This window comes from Echinops telfairi, unplaced genomic scaffold, assembly GCF_000313985.2.
Source record: "Echinops telfairi isolate 266 unplaced genomic scaffold, ASM31398v2 ScPeMD7_7469;HRSCAF=8507_1, whole genome shotgun sequence".
NCBI lineage: Eukaryota > Metazoa > Chordata > Mammalia > Afrosoricida > Tenrecidae > Echinops > Echinops telfairi.
The window spans coordinates 8,933,566-8,950,241 of NW_022111373.1; the positions used below are offsets into that span (position 1 = coordinate 8,933,566).

A 16,676-nucleotide genomic window follows, 5' to 3' on the forward strand; every position below is an offset into this window, starting at 1 on the left:
TTATCCTCCCTGATTCATTGGTCATACTCTTTCCAAATGTCAGCTACCATTTGTATCCTACTAGCCATAGAAAGGAGTCCTGATGGTGGAGTGGGTTACATGGTGGGCTTCTAACCACAAGGTCAGCAGCTCAAAACCACCATGTTTCCTTGGGAAAAACATGAGGCTTTCTATTCCCATAAAGACTTACAGCCTCAAAACCCCCCAGGGGTAATTCTTTCCTGTCCTAAAGGGTCACTATGAGTCAGAAATGACTTGAAGACAGTGACTTGGAACCTTAGAAAGACCATCGTGGAACTGAAAAAAATCATTGCTCTTCCTGTGTAGAGTATTAGTGACTCACAGCTTCAGGGCCTCTGTGGGCACAGACAGGGCTGCCACCAGGAGGAGCATCGCTGTGCTCTGATCCTGCATTAGCCTCATGAGTCACCCAGTTCATATTTCAGCAACAGCCATAGCCCCTACCTCTCCCTGTGACCCTGGGCTCCCCTGAGGATGGCAGGGGGCCCTGTGATTCACCACACTGAGTAGAGCTAGACCCTCATCAAAAGAAAAAACTGAGCTCACCCCTAGCCTGTTCATTTGACCCTCCCCAGTGTAGACTTGCCTAGTGCCAGGTGGTAGTTGACCTGCTGCCAGGGAGTGTTGTGGGGGAGAGGGGGGTAGTCGGCACAACTGCCAGTTGTTCTTTGCTCAAAACTCGCTGCTTCCTTTACCTCCACTTTTAAAACATATTCTTGCCTTGTAATTATACTTAAATGGTTCAATTCAGGACACGAAGAAAGCCATTTTGGACGATTTGGTGAGGCTAGGAAACGCAGGTGGGCTCCATTCTTTTGAACAGGATAGGGGTCAGGGGCTTAACCTAAAGAGGCATCAAGGCATTTTTTTTTTCCTTTTTCTTCTTTTTAATCATTTTATTGGGAGCTCTCAGAGATATCATACCATTCCACAGGCCGATCACATCCAGCAGTATTGTACAGCTACCACACTCAGTCTCAAAACATTTTCTTTCTTCTTGACTCCAGCTCCCAAGACATCTTTCCTAAGAAGCTCTTTGTCCCTCTCCACAGGCAGGAACTCTTAAAATTATTGATCGGAAAAAGCACATATTTAAGCTTGCTCAGGGAGAATACGTGGCACCTGAGAAGATCGAGAACATCTACATCCGGAGTGAGCCTGTGGCGCAAATCTATGTCCATGGGGACAGCTTAAAGGTGAGGCCCAGCCCTTTCCCACAATGCACTCTGGGTCTGCTGAAATGACACCCAGCAGACATGGCCTTGAGCATTCGGCTTGGATTAATGTGGTCAACTCTAGTTTCTAATTGGACACCAGCATTCTCCCATCCGTATGAAATAAAGAGGGCAAAAGCCCTTTGTAAAGGAGAAATCTTTTTTATAGTTTGGTAAATGTCAATTGGGTCAAAGAAGTTGCTTGACTGAGTAATAATGAACTTGTCGCTTACATTCCACCTACTTCCAGAAGGGATTTTTGAGGTAAGCTTTTAAAGAAAGCGCCTCGCTACATGTTTTGTCGGTCCTGTCTCCTCCTAAGCCTCGAGTCCGGGTTTCTGTTCTTAAGCTTTCAGAGTCTGCAACGGCAGGTTACAGATAAATGTATAAAACAAACCAAGTGCCCTGCCATCAAGTTTATCTTGACAGGACAGAGTGGAGCTCCATCTCTGAACAGCGGGGGCTGTACATTTTTATAGGCGCAGAGAACCTCCTCTGAGAAGTCTCCCTTGCAATGGCTGGTGGGTTTGAACTGCTGACCTTTTGGTTAGCAACTCAATATGTAACCCACTACGCCAGTGGGACTCCATGGAGAACAGCGGTTCTCAACCTATGGGAGTCAGTTGGACCTTTGGGGAGTCGAATGACCCTTTTACAGGGGTCACCCGATTCATAACAGTAGCAAAATGACAGTTATGAAGTAGCAACGAAAATAATTTGTGGTTGGGGGGGTCACCACAGCATCAGGAATTGTATTAAAGAGTGGCGGCATGAGGAAGGTTGAGAACCACTGGTATAGAGTAATGAGAATGTACCGATCCTTATGCGGTTTACTGTTATTATTTGGAGGGAATTTATACTTAGTCTGCTTTTAACATTACTTAGATTTCAAGTCAACTCTGATATGATTTATACACTTAAGGTGATGTTTTATAAACTGCTTTTTATAAAGAACACCCTTATGAGTGAGGTGACCGTAAGGTCACATTGTCAGAAGTATCTGGCAGTACCCGGAATGTTGCGTTCTCCTGTTCATGGAGTTCGGGTGAGAGTTGTTTGATTAGCATCCAAAAGATGTGCTGATTAAAGACCAACATGAAGGCCCGAGATACATAGCGCTCTAACCTGACTGATTCTTAATCTCCATGACCTTACTCTTTCTTTTTGACAAAGCTAGAGGAGTATATCAGAAAACAAACAGTCAAGAATGTGTGATGTTGAGGGACATGTCTCATAATTCAAGTGGGTTTTTTTTTTCTTTTTAGAAAAGGGTGGAGTCTTTGAAAATACCAGGAGATTATTTTTAATCCACGACCACAAATAGCCCCTTTAAAAAAAAAGTTTGGACCGTAACTGTGTGTTGTTATTTGGTGGGAATTGCAGGCCTTCCTGGTGGGCATTGTCGTTCCCGACCCGGAAATCATGCCTGCCTGGGCCCAGAAGAAAGGATTTGAAGGGACGTATGAAGAGCTCTGTGCAAATAAGGTGAGTCGCTCTGGCCAACTCCAAAGCGGGTCCTGCACCTTTCATGACATGAGGACGCGGCCTCATGAGAGACACAGAAGCAGCAGATCAATGACACTCCATATATAGGGAGACTTCTAACACCTTTTAAAATGGTAGACATTCTAGCTGAAGAAACTCATTACCTCTTAGGAAGTTTGAGAAACCACTGAATTTTAGAGTCAGATGATGTCACACAGCTTCCAGCCCTGGTGGAGTGGGGGGGCGGGGGCGCTCACCAAGGTCACACAGATGATTACCAACAGTGCTAGAGGTGAGTTTATCCTCCCTGATTCATTGGTCATACTCTTTCCAAATGTCAGCTACCATTTGTATCCTACTAGCCATAGAAAGGAGTCCTGATGGTGGAGTGGGTTACATGGTGGGCTTCTAACCACAAGGTCAGCAGCTCAAAACCACCATGTTTCCTTGGGAAAAACATGAGGCTTTCTATTCCCATAAAGACTTACAGCCTCAAAACCCCCCAGGGGTAATTCTTTCCTGTCCTAAAGGGTCACTATGAGTCAGAAATGACTTGAAGACAGTGACTTGGAACCTTAGAAAGACCATCGTGGAACTGAAAAAAATCATTGCTCTTCCTGTGTAGAGTATTAGTGACTCACAGCTTCAGGGCCTCTGTGGGCACAGACAGGGCTGCCACCAGGAGGAGCATCGCTGTGCTCTGATCCTGCATTAGCCTCATGAGTCACCCAGTTCATATTTCAGCAACAGCCATAGCCCCTACCTCTCCCTGTGACCCTGGGCTCCCCTGAGGATGGCAGGGGGCCCTGTGATTCACCACACTGAGTAGAGCTAGACCCTCATCAAAAGAAAAAACTGAGCTCACCCCTAGCCTGTTCATTTGACCCTCCCCAGTGTAGACTTGCCTAGTGCCAGGTGGTAGTTGACCTGCTGCCAGGGAGTGTTGTGGGGGAGAGGGGGGTAGTCGGCACAACTGCCAGTTGTTCTTTGCTCAAAACTCGCTGCTTCCTTTACCTCCACTTTTAAAACATATTCTTGCCTTGTAATTATACTTAAATGGTTCAATTCAGGACACGAAGAAAGCCATTTTGGACGATTTGGTGAGGCTAGGAAACGCAGGTGGGCTCCATTCTTTTGAACAGGTAAGTGTAACTTGCTGCGTACTTAATACAGCCCTTGGCACAGTGATGGAATTTCCCCCCTGGTGATTCTGACCTAGATTTCCCACCCTCCCTGCTGTGGCCGGCTGGTATGCTGTGTGCTAAAGGACCTTTGAAGGACTGTCTCAAGCCAACTCTGGGACAGCTCGCCGCCCTAAACGAAATAGGCCATACGAAGAAGGAGATCGCGCTGCTCCTTATAACTTCAGATTCGTCTGGCTGACACATTAGCCCCGCTGTCACTGGGAGATCATGTGAAGTTTACCAAGCTGACTGCAGGGCTCAAGACCAGAGTCGTGCCTTATTTTTATTTTTATGGGGATCTGAATGATATTAACTGTCTTCTTACTGCAGCTGCTGGGCTTACTTGCTGTGAGGACATCGGAAAGATTGGGCTGGCAGGCCATGATCTGTCGACCCAACATGCCCTCCACAAAGAGGAGGGGACAGAGAATGTGTGGGGAGAGGCCCCAGCTGTCCTCCCAGGCTTTTTGTCTAGGAAATCTTATTATGACTGGGCTCAGGAGCACACGTGGTCTAGTTATATGTGCCATCTACACAGATGCTAGTCAAGATTTCAGAAAGAAATTTCGATTTTAGAAATTTCCTTATTATTAAAATAATTATCATAAAATTTTGTTTCTCCAATAGGGGGTCCCTCCAACATAGTGTTAGGGATCTGCCTTTTAAAGCCAGTTTTAAATATAAAATCCCTGCAGTGATCATTTGTAATCCAAAGGCAGATCCACAGATTAAGACTTTAATATCTTACAGTTCAAACTGTGGAACTCTAAACCTAACTTCAGGGTTTGAAAGAACTGTTTTGTTCTCTTCTTTTGAAATGGATCTTTACATTAATCCCATTTGAGAAACAGCTTGAACCGGATGTGTCATTTTGGTTTGGGGGAATTGAGGCATGTATAAATGAATATTTATTTTTTTTGGGGGGGGGGTCTGAGGTATTCAGGCAAGTATATGTATCTTGGGGAGTGAGGGCACTTATGACATAATTTAGATTTCTAAATTAGCCAATACTGACTGCATTACCTTCCCTTAATCAAGAGCTGTATGACTGGATCATGTGATGATGAAGAGCAGGGGCCACACTCCAGCGGTCCCAGGCATGATTGGTTTGTTGCTCTGAAGGGACTGGGGCCATTGCTTGCTTAAGCTGTGCTGTCCCTGGGACAATTTTGGGCATTAGCAACCCCTGCACACCCCCTTCTGGCAGTGGGGAGAATGGCCTGCCCCAGAGCATGCAGAGAATTCTAACATTCCTCACTCAGTCCATGGGAAAAAATACCAAGTCCTAAGATTATGCTTAAAAGAGAACTTTGCCTACATGCCAAGTGTTAGCCGTTGCTTTCATTTGTGATTTTACTGAAAAGGGATGTATTGTTGATGATACACCTGCCCTAAGCAGAGTTTCTGCTCTAATAACCTGCCTTTTCTATGGTAACTTCAAGTGCGGGGAAGCCATGTGGATTCCCCGAGGCCTTGACCTTTGTTTCCAAGCCATCGCCTCCTGATGCTGTCTGTTCTCATCCTCTTGTTGATCCACGGCATTCTTACCAGCACGAGCAGTATCTGACCACAGCTGATCACTTCAGAACCAACCCCTCTGCTGAAGGACCCAATAGGGCAAAGTAGAACTGCTGCTTAGGGCTTCCAAGACTACATCTTCATGAGAGTGGACAGCTGCATTTTTCCCCCTGCAGAAGGACTGATGGATTTGAACCACAGACCTTCAGTTAGCAGCCCAACACTTGACCCACTGTGCTTCCAGGGCTCCTTTGGCTGACCACAGAAGGGTAAAGCTTGGGTCTCACATCTGAGTGTAGGGTGTGTTTCCTATCGAGGTCTACAGCCTGGCATAATTTTTTTTTTATTAAATCATTTTATTGGGGGCTCTTATAGCTCTTACCACAATCCGTACATACATCCATTGTGTCGAGCACATTTGTACATATGCTGCCATCATCATTTTCAAAGCTGACATAAATTATTTAGGATAATTCATAATTCATGTTAGCTTGTTCTTTTCCTTCTTCCTTAAGAAGGAATGGTTAGTTAAGGTTTAACTAATTTAAAACACACACACTTGATATCCATGTCCAAGGCTTAACCTATCCAACAAAAGCTATGAAAGTTCAGATTAATTGGCTTGGAATTGTCTGAATTAGGGAGAAAAAAAAGTAATTACGTTTTCAGAAATAAATCCTAGAAGTAGGCTAAAAATTATTCACGGAAACGATCATTGGGAGATATTTTTAAGGAGTAGACCAGAAGAATTATTATATCAATAATTAAGATATGTAGATGCCTGGGAAGTACTTGGACATACTTAATCATGATTTAACTATTTTCTTGACATTTATATGCCTTATTATTTACCATAGGCAATAAAAAGTTAATTTTGACAGTTGATAGATTTTTTTCAAATCTAACTAAAAGCATTTTATTATATTTCCTGTCATTGAAATGAATACTTAGATAACCAATTTGCCTTTGAATCAGAAATGAATCGAGCATTTCTCTAATGAATTTAAATGCTTTGTTTTTCACTCTGTCTTAAATTATTCAGATAATATAAAACATTCTGGTAAATATATTATGTAAAGTCTTTTACTTAGTAATACCATTGAAAAACTTAAAATTCTATATTTCTTCAAAATTACGAAAAGTTCTCTGCTTTAATGAAGTGATATAAATTGAAGCTTTTGAGATCTTTTATTCTGATCCAGTGTTAACATTATAGTATTTCTAAATTTAAAAAAAGGCAAACAACCTGTAAAATCTCCTCATTGACAAGAGTGTGGTTTCAGGAAAGGAAGAGTGTCTCCTTCTCCCCCCGCCCCAATCAAAAACTTTGCTATTAAAAACCGGAAAATCAGTTTCATACTGTGTTTGGCATAAAGAATATGCTCATACTTTTAAAAATTAAATTCACAGTTTGGCAATTTGATTATATGAGAAAATAGAAAATCATGATAAACTCAAACCAAACTCACTGCCGTCTAGTCAATTCCAATCTATGGCAATCCTATCGGATGGGGTAGAACTGCCCCTTTTCATGGGAGTAGAAAGCCTTATCTTTCTTCCATGGAATGGCTGATAGTTTCAAACTGCTGACCTTGCAGATTGCAGCCAATGCATAACTACTACACCACCAGAGTCCTAGGATCAATATAGAAAAGGAAAATAGGTTTATTGATGCACTTCTGAAACACACACAAGCTACAGGTTTGGGGGCCGTAGTTATGGTTAATGTTAGTCAAAGAAGTTGTTTGATTTATTTTTTTCTACTTAAAGAACTTAAATAGAACCAGAACTGTGGGTTAGACTAGAACAGAGACTGGTAGGCTAGCAGCATTGTTGCTCTGGTTCATAGAAAGACCAAAAGGTGAGCCGGGTGCGGTTGGCATGTTGCTTGGCCTTCTGCAAGGCTGTTTGTAATGATACCACTTCTACTCAGGCAGGGATTATTTTGTGGGCATAGTGATATTGGACTGCTGGCACATCCTGGCCAGGTAGCTGGTTTGATAGGTATTGAAAATCATCCTGTTGGTGCAGTTCTTTGTTCATCGGATCTTAATGTTTTCTTTTACACTCTACTTACTATATAAATAGCATACCATTAGGTAGCCCTCTCCATTGAATCCTTCTTCCCTGAGAAGTATTGTTTGTAGACTACACTTGACACTGCTAGATTTTCAAAGGTGTTCATCCTACTTGAGAGTCAGGTCCCATTACACAGGGTTCTGCACAAGCTGTTGGGATTTTAGACCAGCTGAAACAGTCTACGAGGATCCTGGAGAAATTACACTTTGGCATTTATGTATGTCGCCTTTTAAAATGATACTACTTCTTTTATGCACAAGAGAAGGTTGAATAGACGGTTTACACTGACCCAAATCTTTATGAGACTTTCTTTAACAAGTTAATTCAACACTTTTGAAGCTAACTAACTTTGTTGTCGAAGGGTGATTTTCAGGCTTGTTTAAGTAGGAGAACATGCTCACTGCCAACATGTGGATCCTGACACATGGAGACCCTATCCTCTATAGAGTTTCTGAGGCTGAGAATCTTTACTGGAGCAGATACAGCCTCAACTTTCCCCTGCAGAGTGGTAGCATGGGTTTGAACTGTCAACCTTCATAGTTAGCAGTCCAACACTTACCCTTTTCCCCAGGATTTTCAGTTCTTCAGTCAAGATTGAGACTGAAAAGTTGGCTTAGAGGTCTTTTTTTTATATCAAGTGTTTGGTCTGGAAACCAGAGAAGGAACCTGCTTTCTGAGCAAAGAATTATTTGTCGCATCAAAATACTCACCTGCCAGAACATGAAATTGTTAGCATCAGAGGTTTTGAAAACAATCATGGAAGTTTTTCCATTATTGACATGCAAAATGTATTCAAAACCATTGGTGCATACATTGATTTTAATAGCAGTTTCCCTTTGATAGCTGTATCTCAGACAGTGATCTTTTCCCTTCTTCTCCTCACCAGAGGACTCAACTGGAAATCTACTTCTCTGACTCTCATCCAGGCTGCAGTTTTGACCTCCAGACTAATACAGTCGATGTCCAAAGACCACTTGGGTCTCTCAGAAGTGTTTGCAACAGCAGGAATATTCTATCTTCCCACTCCCACCCTCAGTATGTTTCTGCCTCCTCCTGTGGTTGTTGACATCTTAGCCTGTGCTCCAGGCAGAAACCTAGGTAGCCCATGATATCCTAATCGCTAAGTCCCGCTCCCCAGCCAATTCCACAATTAAACCATCATCTCTTGTCTCTTGACTGAAACAGCACCTAACTTGTCTTCCAACTGCCACATTTGCCCCACTCCATCCATTCTTCACAGAGCAATCTTTGCTAAGAGCCATTCTAATTGGTCTCTTACTGCTTAGATTGCTTAAAACAATCATATCCAAACTCCTTAGCTTGACATTTGTATAGGTCTGTGGTCTTTTTGCCCCAGTTTATCTCTGCTACCACGTCTCTTTCTTCTTCTTTCCTTGGACCATACACTTCAACCCACACTTGAATTGCCCGAAAGGTCCTTTGGCAGATATTGCCTCTGCCAACACATCCACCTTTCCTCAAGCCACACACCAGCTTCCTCCCCTTGCTTTTTTTACCTGGATAAATCCTACTTGTTCTTCAAAGTTCAACTCCTGGCCTTCTTCCCAATGAACCCTGACCTAATAGCTCAAGCCTGGGTTAGGTAATGTATCAGATGTGCCTTCCTCACAGAAAACCTTGCTCATAATTAAATACATAGGATTTTTTTTCCCTCACAGAAGAACTCCAAAGCAATACAAGGCACATTCAGGTCCTCAGAAGCCCAGGTTCTGCCTGTTTTTCTACTCTGTTCTTATGGTCACAAGGTAGCTGCTGTAGTTTTGGATTTTATCCGCGTTCAGGGAAAACAGAGGTGGATATGAATGGAAATACACATGCTTCAACCTTTTATCAGGCAAGCATTCGTCACTTGCCAGAAGTGGATTTCATGGCCACCCTAGCTGCAAAGGAGTCTGGGAAAGCAGGAAACACGATGGTCACAGTTAACATAGACTGATCTAGCCCCGAACCAAGTCAGCAAGAAAGAAACAGGCAGTGGGTACAGAGAAAGCAAGCAACTGCCTGTCACAGGTGGCCCCCTCTGTGCTGTGCAATATCATACTACAGCATCTCCCAATAGATCGTAAACTCCATGCTGGCAGGGATTATATCTTGTTCTTCTTTATATCCCTAGTGCCTAACACAATACCTAAGACATAGAAGTTGCTCACTATCCATTACACAAAATAACAAATGATTGTATATGTACTTATAAGACATATTTTGGATTAACACACAGTGTCAGAGAAGTTCAGAACCCCGTTGGCTATTTAGTGGTGGTGGTGCATGTAGTCTTTCAACACAACTGTTGGATTTTAGTCCCAGTTATCAATCAAGATACGGTATCTTGGAGATGGTGTCACGTCAAGATTCAGCTTAAGCTCAGATTTTCACATTCTTTTAGAATTGACTGTGGCCCATTCAGCTGGATTCCCATGTGAGGGAGACTATCCGGCTCTTTCTAGATAAGTCCTCTCTTGTCCCATTCAGCCATGGAAAGAGCCTTCACATCAGGAGGCTTGGACCTGCCACATGGAAATAGGCAATGTGGATACCAAGTCTGATTTGTTTATAACTCACCTCCCCATATATGAGATAAAATTACATGACAAGAATATTTAAATTTAACTGGAACTCATCATTTCATGTAGACCCAACCTTCCTAATGTCGCAACCCTTCAATACAGTTCCTCTTGTGGTGACCCCCCAACCATAAAATTATTTTCATTGGTACTTCATAACTTTAATTTTGCTAGTTATGAATCGGGCGACCCCTGTGAAAGGATCGTTTGACCCCCAAAGGGATCACGATCCACAGGTTGAGAACTGCTGATGTAGACTTTATGTTCCTCCTGTAAACAGCAGCAGCATCCATGCAGCGATCCCAGCCAGTAACCTGGGAGTCCTCAAAGCAGTCTCCTTCTTATGCTACATCTTTCCAACTCATCTTAGAAATGTGCTTAGGACTGTTTACTGTGTCTGAATCTGCCACTTGACCTAGGACAGGCCCTTGCCTGCTTTCGCCTGGACTGAACATACCCTTCTGATTGGTGTCCTTACTTCCAATCTTGCCTTTCTCAACCATCTATTGGTGAAATCGTTCACAAATGTACATTCAAGCTCTGTCATCCTCTTGAATAAAAACTTTCAGTGCTTCTCTATTGCCTTCAGAATAAAATGTAAGCTCCTCTATGAGCAAGCCCATCTACCAGTTAGTTTTGTTACAAGAAACCGCTTGGCTTTCCTTTCTCGCGCAGCCATTTCTCACCTCCAAAGCTTTGCTCCTGGTGTTCCTTCTGCCTAGAATGCCCTTTTCTACCCACCTCTCTCCGTTTGTTGGCTATCTTTTATAGATTCTTTAATAGTCATCCAGTTTAGGGAATCTTCCCTGTTTCTGATCTTTCTTACTGTAACTGTGTTAGATGCCCTTCACCCTATGCATGCACTATAGTCTAATAATTGTTCAATGTGGCTCTGTCTGCTCTATTGGGTAAGAATGGATACTGCTTGAAAGCAGGGTTGCTGCAGATTGCAATCTATACCCCCAGTGCCTGCAACTGTTGTTGACTGGAGAACTGAATGGGAGGACGGGAAAAGATGGCTATCAGACCTGTCAAATGGCCTTAATGTTCAAATATTAACAGAAGCTCAATTTTTATTTATGTATCTATTGCCATATGCCTGTTTACATGAGTATGATACCAATGTTATGTTATGTTCCTGTTAAAGATGTATTCTGCATTTGGTTTTTAGGTTAAAGCCATTCACATCCATTCTGACATGTTCTCAGTTCAAAACGGCTTGTTGACACCAACACTAAAGGCTAAGAGACCCCAACTGAGAGAGTACTTCAGAACGCAAATAGAAGAGCTTTACTCAGGCTCCATATGAAGTTCAAGGAAAGTTCTCAGTGTAACGGACTGGGTAGCAATATTATAGTTATTTTTGAAAATAATGAATCAGAATGATGCAGCTGAAAATGAATAAGCACCTGACCTTACGAATGAGCCTTTTCCTGTCCCAAGAGGTCTTTAACAATATTTTCTCTATTATCATCAAGTATACTTTATTTTTATTAAAATATTGTAGCAAGCTGATAAAAATATCACAAATGGCAATGTAAAAATCAAGATTTTTCTCAAGAACTGTGTATCACTAAAAGTAATATATTCTCAATGTTCACAGAATTCCTATTAAACATGAAGGAAAAAACATAACTGATATATTGTACTTAATTATTTGTGGAATAGAAATCAGATACAGCAAATATCCAGGCAATGTGGACTACCTCATTCAATAACTGAATCTCAGTTAAGTCAGACTTAAAAGGAATACAGAATCATGTGACAACAATGTACGGTAGCTCACATTCTACAGAACTTTAGATTCTTTAAGCACGACGATCCTTATAATGTGAAATCGTTTTCTTTCCACTTTTTACTTTTACTCATGAAGAAATGCAAATTCAGATATTCTTAAATCAAATGTTATATTTATATAACCATTTACAAAGATATTTCCATACTCTTTTCCTTCAAATTTCAGCCATTAAATATTCAGAAACTACCTGGGAATCATAGTGTGTGGAAGCTACTTCAAAGGTACTATGTGTATATTAGTGGACTTCTTACCATAATGACTTCTAAACGATGTTTGCTGGCTCCGTGATGAATGTGCCCTCGGAGAAGACACCAGTCATTTCTCGGGGTGAGCAGCAGTTCATGCCCCTGTGTTCCCTGCTGGTCTTCCGGGCTTCAGGCCTCAGCATGTCCGTCCAGGCCTGTGAAGTCCAGTGGGACTATTCAGTTATTCTGAATAACCTCACTTTTTAGTAAGGCTGTCAAGGCAGAATGGGGGTTAGGAAGGCAGACAGGGTATTATCTCCAAATAAAATAATTTTTTCAAGAAATAAAATCATTTTGGAGGACATAAGAACTTCTTCAAAATGCTCCTAGAAAACTTTATAAGTCTATCATATGATATAGCCTTAGGGCATAATTCCATTCCTAACATTTTTAAGTGCTTCTATATTAACCACAAAAACCTCCTCTCATTAAAAAAAAGAGAAAAAATAGAAAAAAAGAAAATCTCCTCTCTTGCATTATGTGTTTAGACATGCCCTGCCCCTGGGTGCCAACAGTTTCAATAAAGCCCAGGTACCATAGACAACAATTGAGCTTCAAGCTATAGACTGTACATCTGAAGAAGGCACAATTCCTAAGAAAGTGTTTTTCTTCTGAGAGACAGGTCTCTGAAAGCAGAGGAAGGAGTGGGCCAGAAGCTTCTTTCAGCAGAATTTCAAACTGTAAATAAATGCTGTCAGTTGAAAACCACATGGTTACACCGGCCCTTTGGAAGAATCCTCTACTTATATTTCAGTCTTGTTAGAAGTGGACCACAGCTTCATTTGATGTATCTATCCAGTCTTTTATATATTCCTTCAGCATATTCTCTCTGAAGACCCACTGCTTGCACTTAATGAGTTACAGGCACATTAATTTTGAGACATTTCTGAATAAATAATCTAAATGTGACCAAGACCTCCGCTAGATAGTATTAATTTTGTCATATATTTAACTAATTATAGGTGAAAATTGTTGCTTGAATTGGATATTAATACTATTTTAAAAGCCAGTAACATCATATTACAAAGAAGAAGTGGTTGCCCACTGTCCTACTCGAGTAAAATTCAGTTAGCTTGGGTTTCAAAAAGAATTTTAGACAATATAATATAACCAAGTGATTTAAAACTTCTGGTTCTACTACACTTTTTGGTAGTTGAATACTGTCGATTATGAAAAACTTTAGACTTCTTCTTTTTCTCACTTAAAAGATTGTGTTTCTACTAACCTTCCTGATCTGTGTAAAAAATCATCATACTTGGTCCAATAATAGTGAAGATATGCTAAGATAAATAAAGAGTGAAACCGAAATATATTGCATGTACATTCCTATCTGTGTAGCTCCACCTAAATTTTTAATAAAGGAAAAATAAAACATTTCCCAATATGGTTCTGTGAAAAGAAAAAAAAGGGTTTCTCTTTAACCAACATAGAAAACAGAATGTGCTAAGACATTCACATTCAGATTGGGCATGGATCTAAATCCGGTGGTCTAACAGTCAATTCCTTAAGCATAAATTAAACATGTACGTAAATGTTTGGCTTTTTTTTTTTATGTGTTGCTCATTCAAATATGTTAGTACTTCTTGTGTTTTGTAAACGAACTCTGTTGTGTATATTGTAAAATGCAATTACATCAATTTTTTCTTTTTGTCGCAAATGATATCTTTATATTATATTGTGATTTCCTCTCCAGATGGGAAGGCAGACTCTGTCCAGGTGGGTGTGTAGGCCTAGCTCCATGTATTAGGAATTCACCAACTCAGAAGTCCAAGGAAAACACACACCGTGCCTCCCTCATGAGAAAATCACCTTTGCACTCAAAATTTCAGTAAAACATCATGTAGAACTTTTCACTGCACATTTTACAATCAGATAATGTTTGTAGCACCTTAAAATCTGTTTGATATTCTTACCCATCAAAGAACCAATATCCTTTTATTTTTTTTGCAGCAAAGAAAATTAATGATTATTTTCCAACTGTATAAAGCACAAATATGATATAGTTGTTTAGAATTCAAAATTCTATGACATGAATGTAAAGAATGGGAAATGTTTTTTGCATGAAAGCAGGCCACTTGCAAACTTGCTTCTATCTCAGGAAAAAAGAATTATCATACATAAAATTGGTAAATGAAATGTTGGGCTAAGTTGGCTGTATTTCCTTGCTTGTCTTTTTTTTAAAGAAGCTTTTACATTTTAAAAATGGATCCTGCTAGTCTGAATTTCCTCTCAAGTATGCTGCACAGTCCTTTCTGTGAATGTTCAATTAGCTGCAGGAAGAATGGGATTAGCATTCCTGTGAGGACTAAGCCCCAAAGGAGAAACTCTTTAGTTAGAACACATTAGTGGCTATAACAGAAGCAATAGATGAATACCTGGTGTACAAGCTGTAAACCTGATCTCAAACTGAAAAGGCTAAACATTCATTTGATTGATTATTTTCATTTTCCTTATTAAGTAATTGCAATGATTGTGTGGGGGGAAAGACTGGGTATTTTTTGAAGAAATGCTTAATCTACTTTCAGTTTTTTTAAATTGAGGGGATTAAAATATTACTTTTTAAATATGCATAGGTATATCTTACCTGTAATTATATTTTAAGTGGCTTTGTTATAATAGCATGCATGTCAAATATAAATGCATTTATGAAAATTTTTGTAATGAAATAAAGATTTTTCATTTCTCAAAGTTGCTTACAATTACTATTTTCTATATTTGTATAATTCCCTGATGTTAGTATATTTGCTAACATAATTAGTGTTGGTTTGGTAAACATCAAGGAGGCTTAAAATTTTTGTGGAAAAAATCCATTATCCTTTCATTCCTTTTACCCACGAACTTTCTGAAGTCTCTTCAGATGAAACTAGGTCACTACTCAGGGTCTGTAAGGCAGTGGGTACAATTTCTTCAATCGGTGCCTTTGACTGTGTCTAACCTGTGCAGATTCTCCTTCATAGTTTTGTACCATCCATTCCTCTTCTCACAACTATTAGTGTAGGCTGGCCCATTTTCGCCTGTGTGAACTTGGTTGTCCACCCCTAACTAATCTTTCCGTTTTCTGCCTGCATTCTCAAATGTCACCACCACATCCCAGCCAAATTGGAAATCCGGTCACGTACTCTCCTACTTAACAGTCCTTCGATGACTCCCCATAGTTGGCAGGATACAGTTCAGGTCCCTGGGCCAGCACATACAGCCCAGAAGGATCAAGCATGTCTCCCGCCCCTCCCCTAAGGAACCTTAGCTCCAAACATCTCAAGGACCTTTCTTTAAAATTGTTTTATTGGGGGCTCTTACAGCTCTTACCACAATCCATACATGACATCCATTTTGTCAAACACATCTGTACATGCTGTCATCTTTTTCAAAACTTTTTCTTTCTCCTTGAGCCCGTTACCGGCTCATTTTCTACTCTCCCCCTCCCACCCTGCCTCCGCCATGTCCCCTTGATAATTTATTGATAATTTATCAATTCTTCTCCCCCCTCCCCCCCTCCCATGTCTTACACCGACTGCTGTCTCATTTCACCCACTTTTCTGCTGTCCGTCCCCCTGGGATGGGGGCCATCTCAAGGACTTTGTAGCGCTCTACAAGTATCGGGCTTCTCTGTGTCTCCGGTCTGCTTTGCCTAGTTCACCCCTGCACTCAGCTCAAGCATCCTTTTCCCAGGGTTCTTCGTGGTCCCTTGTCCCCTTGGGCCCACTCCGCTCAGACCGTGAGCTGCCTGGCGTGGCACGCAGCCCCACCCACGGCAAAACCTGTCCTGTCGGTTGCACTTGCGCAAAAACAGCCTACTGAATGCAATCCGCCTGTTCCCATGCTGCATTTTCCCGACGACCCAATGGTGGGAGATCCATTTCATCTATCACTGTGATTGAATCCATAGTCAGTCAAGCGAGATGAAACAGCTGTCGGTTAAACTCCTAAAAAGCCCCTATGGAATTTTCTGTCTTGAAGGAAGACATGAATGTGGTTCCCGGGTGGGGGCTCAGGGTCGGTGTGTCCTGCAGGCTACGAAGACCCAGAAGGCTTTGGTCTTTGCAGGACCAGGGCCACCCGGTTCACTGCCGGCCTGGGACTCTGCTCCCTGTCACCTTCATGTGCCCTTGGTCCTCCACCTTCCGCAACCGAGTCAGCCTGACCCCGGTCCAGTGCTCGGGTGCCGCCTCGGAGGCCGAGGTCCGGCCTAGTCGACCCCCCGAGGCCGAGGGCGTCCGCGCCTCCAGAGCAGGGCGAGGAACAGGCTTTTTCCCACTGGCGTCACGGGCCCAGTTAGCGGGAGGCCTGGACCGGGGGCCGGGGCCGGAGCCATGCGGGCCAGGGGCTCCCAGGGGGCGGGGCCGCCGCCTCGTCGGGCGTCTTCCCAGAAGGCGCTGCGCGGCGCTACCGGCATAAAAAGGCGGGAAGCAGCCCCCAGGCTGTCGTTGCACCTTGCTCCCCTCCTCCCCTTTTGCTCTCCTTTTCGTTTCTCGGGCTGTTTGCTCCCCGGGCCTCGCCGGGCGCGACTCCCCGCCCTAGGGGGCCACTCCTCCAGGAGACGCTGAGGCCTG

The 16,676-nt window shown here is 42.2% G+C and overlaps 1 protein-coding gene across 5 annotated transcripts in view; it reads left to right on the plus strand.

Moving 5' to 3' along the window:
* ACSL6 (acyl-CoA synthetase long chain family member 6) overlaps positions 1–14,814 on the plus strand; it is a 68,491-nt gene extending 53,677 nt beyond the window's left edge. For 4 of the 5 annotated variants that reach the window (XM_045284968.1, XM_045284965.1, XM_004696595.2 and 1 more), the window contains 4 exons: positions 1,074–1,217; positions 2,619–2,720; positions 3,791–3,862; positions 11,255–12,135. In XM_045284968.1, the coding sequence (XP_045140903.1) occupies positions 1,074–1,217; positions 2,619–2,720; positions 3,791–3,862; positions 11,255–11,392 (456 nt within the window). In that variant the 3' untranslated portion in view covers positions 11,393–12,135. Of the gene's footprint in view, positions 1–1,073; positions 1,218–2,618; positions 2,721–3,790; positions 3,863–11,254 lie in introns of all 5 variants that reach the window. The other variant, XM_045284966.1, reaches the window with a different exon arrangement.
* The last annotated feature ends 1,862 nt before the right edge of the window (positions 14,815–16,676 follow it).